Source organism: Podarcis liolepis (genome assembly GCF_965112155.1).
Source record: "Podarcis liolepis genome assembly, chromosome: 5".
NCBI classification, from domain to species: Eukaryota; Metazoa; Chordata; class Lepidosauria; order Squamata; family Lacertidae; genus Podarcis; species Podarcis liolepis.
In genome coordinates this window covers 62141260-62143781 of record NC_139556.1, presented here as the reverse complement: position 1 = coordinate 62143781, position 2522 = coordinate 62141260, and the positions used below count along the sequence as shown (strand labels likewise).

Below are 2522 nucleotides of genomic sequence, written 5' to 3'. Positions count from 1 at the left end.
TGGATCAAAACAAAAATGTTTATTGCGAAGTTATTTTTCGAGAAGGATCCATCTGATGCTGCATTTGTAAATGCCCTTCATATTTTTGTAACTGGGACCAAAAGCCAACATTGGGCTCTGCTACCGGCCTGGCCATCTTCACAATCTACAGGGAGGAAAAAAAGAAATGTATTACACACAAAGGAAGTGACTTTCCCACAGGCTGCATTTACAGTTGCCCTAAAAGTGGAACAGTATCACTGAAAAGAAGGCACAGAGTGACATAAATTTATGTGCTAACTTATATGCACAGATGCAAATTCATAAATAATGACTGCAAATTTAACAGACAGACATACATCTCATCATAGCAGTCTATAGGAATGGGCAAATTTGTCAATTTAGATTTCTAGCAGTTTTGCATTGTTCCAATCTTAAGTTCAGTTTTCCACATTTCTATATCAGTTTGGATGATTATTATTATTACTTTTTCAATAAAAAGTCCTCATGAAAATTCATCACCATTTGCTACACACCATATACACAATATAAAAGCACATTTCTTCCCTCTAAGAATTCTGGGCAATGTAGTTTGGAAGGGCTGCTGCAAATTATAATTTTGTGGTGAGTGAACTACAGTTCCTAGAGCTGGGGGAAGCCCTGTGCTTTAAATGTATGGTGTACATACAGCCATAGTATATTAAGGTCCTGGCAAAAAGAACCAAATTGTTGCTGTTTGTAGTCCTTGCCACCCCTTTGCTCCTCAAAACTAGATTTCTGGCAATACAACAGAGGTCTGTACTAATGCTAGAAACAGGCAATAGTTTTTAAGAGAGTTGAAAGCAACATGTGAGTGGCATTAACTTCCAATGGTGTACACACATTTTTGTCTCACTCAGCTTGTTCACACCTGTTACACTGAGGTACAAACTGTCACTGCCACTATTGATGTGAAAGAATGTACACTTGATTTGTACAACTCAGCTATTGTGTACATAGCTACACATATTAAATGTTGCATGTGAATAACTATGAGTGTACAGCTCAAGTAATGTGTGCACACATTGTACACTCATTTAAAATAATGGGTAGAAGCCCTTACTGTTGCCTCTGGTCAAGTAGCTATTTGTAAGAGAACAAACACCTGTCTGGCAGAGGTAATAGTGTGAAACGTGTCCATGCCACAAGCAACTATTACATTCTTTGAAAACCTCCTTTGCATAAATTTGACTAACTTAATAAATTTGACTAAACAACATACAATATTTCTGAAATGCTTGAGTATTATTATTATTATTATTATTATTATTATTATATAATAATATTTTAAAGTGCATAGGGAGGAAGCTGCAAAACCTCCTGTATAATGTTGCCAGGTTTTATTTTACAGGAGTTTAAACTCCTGAATCTGACAATTCAGAATTTGCTTGCCATTGGAATTTCATTGGGCAAAAACACCCCCAACAATCTCCAGTCAGAGTTGGCTTTATTTGCCCAACTGAGGAGGAAATTAGGCTGCCTTTAAAATTAATTGTCTTTCTTATCCTTACGACACTTTCCTTGGAGAGAGAAAACTGAATCAGAACTATTGCAATGACTTTTGTTATGCAAAGCATTACAAATTAGAAAGTCAGATGCTCTTGCCCAGTTGAAATACAAATGCTTCGGCATTTCAGCATCAACAGCCGAGCTATAGAACAAGATAGTTATTTTTCCTGCATGCTCACAATACCTCAAAGGCATCCTTCAGGCTGAGATTTTGGTGCTTCATCAAGTAGGCAGTGCAGATGGCAGCAGATCTGCTGCGGCCGTTTTTACAGTACACCAAGCACTTCCCACCACTCTGGACTGCGCCCTCTATGGCATCGCTGCAGCGCTCAAAGTATCGATACAGGTCCTCTGAGGGATCATCAAAGACGGGGACCCTCAGCGTCTGGACTTGCTGAAAGCTCGGGAAGGGCTGCTGCCTGGAGACATTGACACAGAACGTAATCCTCTCTTGAACGAGGAGATTCTCATCGCAGGCTGACCTGGAATTGCTAATGAACAGAGAATCGGTGACCTTGCAGAGGGTCAACATTTGAAGGGGAATGGCGGGGCTGCAGGAAGAGGAGCAGCTGAACCTTTCCCTAGTTCAGGAAAATGACGGGGAGAGGCAGAGCGGTGCTTAAGACTCACCTCCCGAAAGCGCACAGATTGTCAGATCGCTCTGGATGTCTTGTTCTGCAGCCATCTGCAGTCTGTGCTATATTTATTCTGCTTGTAGCTGAAAGGATTACATTTCAGACTGTCCTAATGCCTTCTGTTTTTTTGTTTGTTTGTTTTTTTTAATGGCAGCACTTAGCAATATTGAGCTTTGGACAGTCATTTTGGAACAATAGAGTGGTTATTCAAGACTCTCTAGAATTTCTTGAAGATCACACACACACATAATCAGACTTGTTGGTTAGAAGACTCAGGGCCCCTCCAGACTGGTGTTTTATTGCAGCTTTATTCTGCAACATGTTCTTGACACAGTAATAGTGCATTAGTGATGGATTTGT

At 39.9% G+C, this 2522-nt stretch overlaps 1 protein-coding gene across 1 annotated transcript; it reads right to left on the bottom strand.

Moving 5' to 3' along the window:
- Positions 1–2150, bottom strand: DUSP28 (dual specificity phosphatase 28). The gene is made up of 2 exons (XM_083505718.1): positions 1712–2150; positions 1–145 (listed from the first exon to the last, which is right to left on the bottom strand). The coding sequence occupies exons 1-2, from the start codon at positions 2057–2059 to the stop codon at positions 20–22; spliced, it is 474 nt and encodes a 157-aa protein (XP_083361844.1). The 5' UTR covers positions 2060–2150; the 3' UTR covers positions 1–19.
- Between the last annotated feature and the right edge of the window lie 372 nt (positions 2151–2522).